Below are 2,077 nucleotides of genomic sequence, written 5' to 3' on the forward strand. Positions count from 1 at the left end.
TCGGCTCCTGCCAACGCGACGCCATCTCCGGCGCCGCAGAGTGCCGCACCCGCCGCTGCCAACTACTCGGCAACGTTTACCACGCCGGCTCCCGTGTACCACGTCGCGCACGTCGCTTCCGGGCCGTCTGGCCCCTCATACTCTCCACCGGTTTTCTCCGAACCGACCCCCGATCCGCGCAAGCGGTCCCACCAACCCGCGACGGCCTATCAAGGCCGCAGCAGCGCTCCGGCGCCCCCTCACGGAACCGCAGGCGCACTCAAGCGCCAGCGGGACCAGGGCATTGCGCCCACGTTCGAGGGAACGCGCGCCGAGTTGCCCGCGTTCGCGGGGGAGACGCCGCTAATTCAGCGGCTCTCCATGGGCCCCTCAGCGTCCCCGCCTCTGTCGGCTCGAATCGAGCCGGTAGAGGAGCCTTCTCGTAAGCCGTCGGTTACCCCTCCGCGCGCTTCTGACTTTGACCATTATGTGTCTGGGTTAGGTCCCCCCAAGCGCACCAAGTTCTCTGACTACAAGAAGCGTCAGAAGCTTGGTGACCGCCTCGCTGGCGGTGGTTCTTATGTCGACGACTCTGCAACCGGCCACAAGGGCTGGCTCAATGCGGAGGCGTACGCGGAGTACCAGCAACAGAAGGAGGACCTTCGCCGCTCCATGGCGCCCACTCCGGTCCAAGTCGCCGAGTACGGCTATGAGGACGACATCGAGGAGTTCGAGGGTATGTCGCTCAAGGAGCCGTCCGAACAGGGCGGAGAACGGGCGGTGTCACTCGATTGCGAGTCGGTCTGGTGCGCAACCAGTTTTCTCGATGCCGCTGACAACGTATCTGGTGCTAAACCCTTTACAGGTGAACCATATGTAGTCGGTAGTTTATCATCACATGTATCTGCAGACGTTATGAATGGACAATGTGTACATTCTAGTTCTCAGTGGTGTGACATATGCATCGATAAGGCATTGGTCGTACGCGACACCGATCGTGAGAAATCTCTTCATGACAAGTTGCATGCACGCTATCCTATTGGATGGGTGCTTGACTCAGGTGCATCTACGCACTTCACGTTCGAACTCTCGGATTTCTCCGAGTATGAGGAACTACCAGAAGAAGAGAAATTCACCGTCTCAACATCGTCCGGATCTATCCGGTGTGAGGGCTCAGGGACAGTTGTCCTTCGCCATGAAAACACGCAAGGGAAACCTTGCACGACCCGAATCTACCCCGTTTTTTACCTTCCTGGCGGAACCGTTCGTATGCTTTCGACGGGTCAATTCTGCTGCAACGGGAACATTCTGCACGGAGATGCCGACAAGTTGGTGGTGCTCACTGCCAATAAGTCAAAAGAAGTGGTGCACGCTACAGTGTGCCCTGGGGGGAACCTATTTTGGGTTCATACATCATTAGATCTGCACCAAGCTCATGTGACTGGTGTTGTCGGAATGAATCTACCCGACTTTAAGATCTGGCACGAACGTCTTGGACACTGTTCGGACGAAGTGCTTCGCTACGCTAGGAAACACGTCGTTGGAGTTCCTACGAGTCTTAGCTTACCCTCGCCGACGATTCGTCGTCCGTGCGAGGGGTGCATGCTGGGCAAAAAACACCAGCTTCCGTTCCCACCAAACGAACATCGCAGTAACGAGTTCCTTGGATTAATCCATGCCGATCTCAAAGAGTTCGCAGTCGAGTCGTGGAATAAAAAATCATACGCACTTGTCCTCATGGATGACTGCACGTCCTATGCATGGGTCATGCTCTTGAATCGGAAGAGCGAGGTCCAGCAAGCCGTAGAGACCTGGTTTAGCATGCTGCTGAATCAGTACCACAAAACGATTCGGATGTGGATGAGCGATGCAGGGGGAGAGTTCAAATCGCGAGCCTTTACCAAAAGTTTAGAATCGCGTGGCATTCGCATCCTCCAATCAACGCCGTACAACCATGAAACAAACGGCCGTGCGGAACGGATCATTCGCACCTTAGACGAAAAAGCTATGTCAATGCTGCATAACGCCAATTTGCCGCCGTTCCTATGGAACTTCGCCATCGAGCACGCATGTCACATCTACAATAGAACACCCATGA

General features: G+C 55.8%; 1 protein-coding gene across 1 annotated transcript; it reads left to right on the forward strand.

Moving 5' to 3' along the window:
- Positions 1 to 39: 39 nt before the first annotated feature.
- On the forward strand, positions 40 to 859 carry CONPUDRAFT_159302 (uncharacterized protein; the record flags this gene model as incomplete). Its single annotated transcript, XM_007776404.1, has 3 exons — positions 40 to 421; positions 482 to 780; positions 845 to 859. Coding segments are annotated over 3 exons (696 nt in total), but the record flags the coding sequence as incomplete, so codon positions are not given.
- Positions 860 to 2,077: the final 1,218 nt, after the last annotated feature.

The sequence above is a fragment of the Coniophora puteana genome, assembly GCF_000271625.1.
Source record: "Coniophora puteana RWD-64-598 SS2 unplaced genomic scaffold CONPUscaffold_17, whole genome shotgun sequence".
NCBI classification, from domain to species: Eukaryota; Fungi; Basidiomycota; class Agaricomycetes; order Boletales; family Coniophoraceae; genus Coniophora; species Coniophora puteana.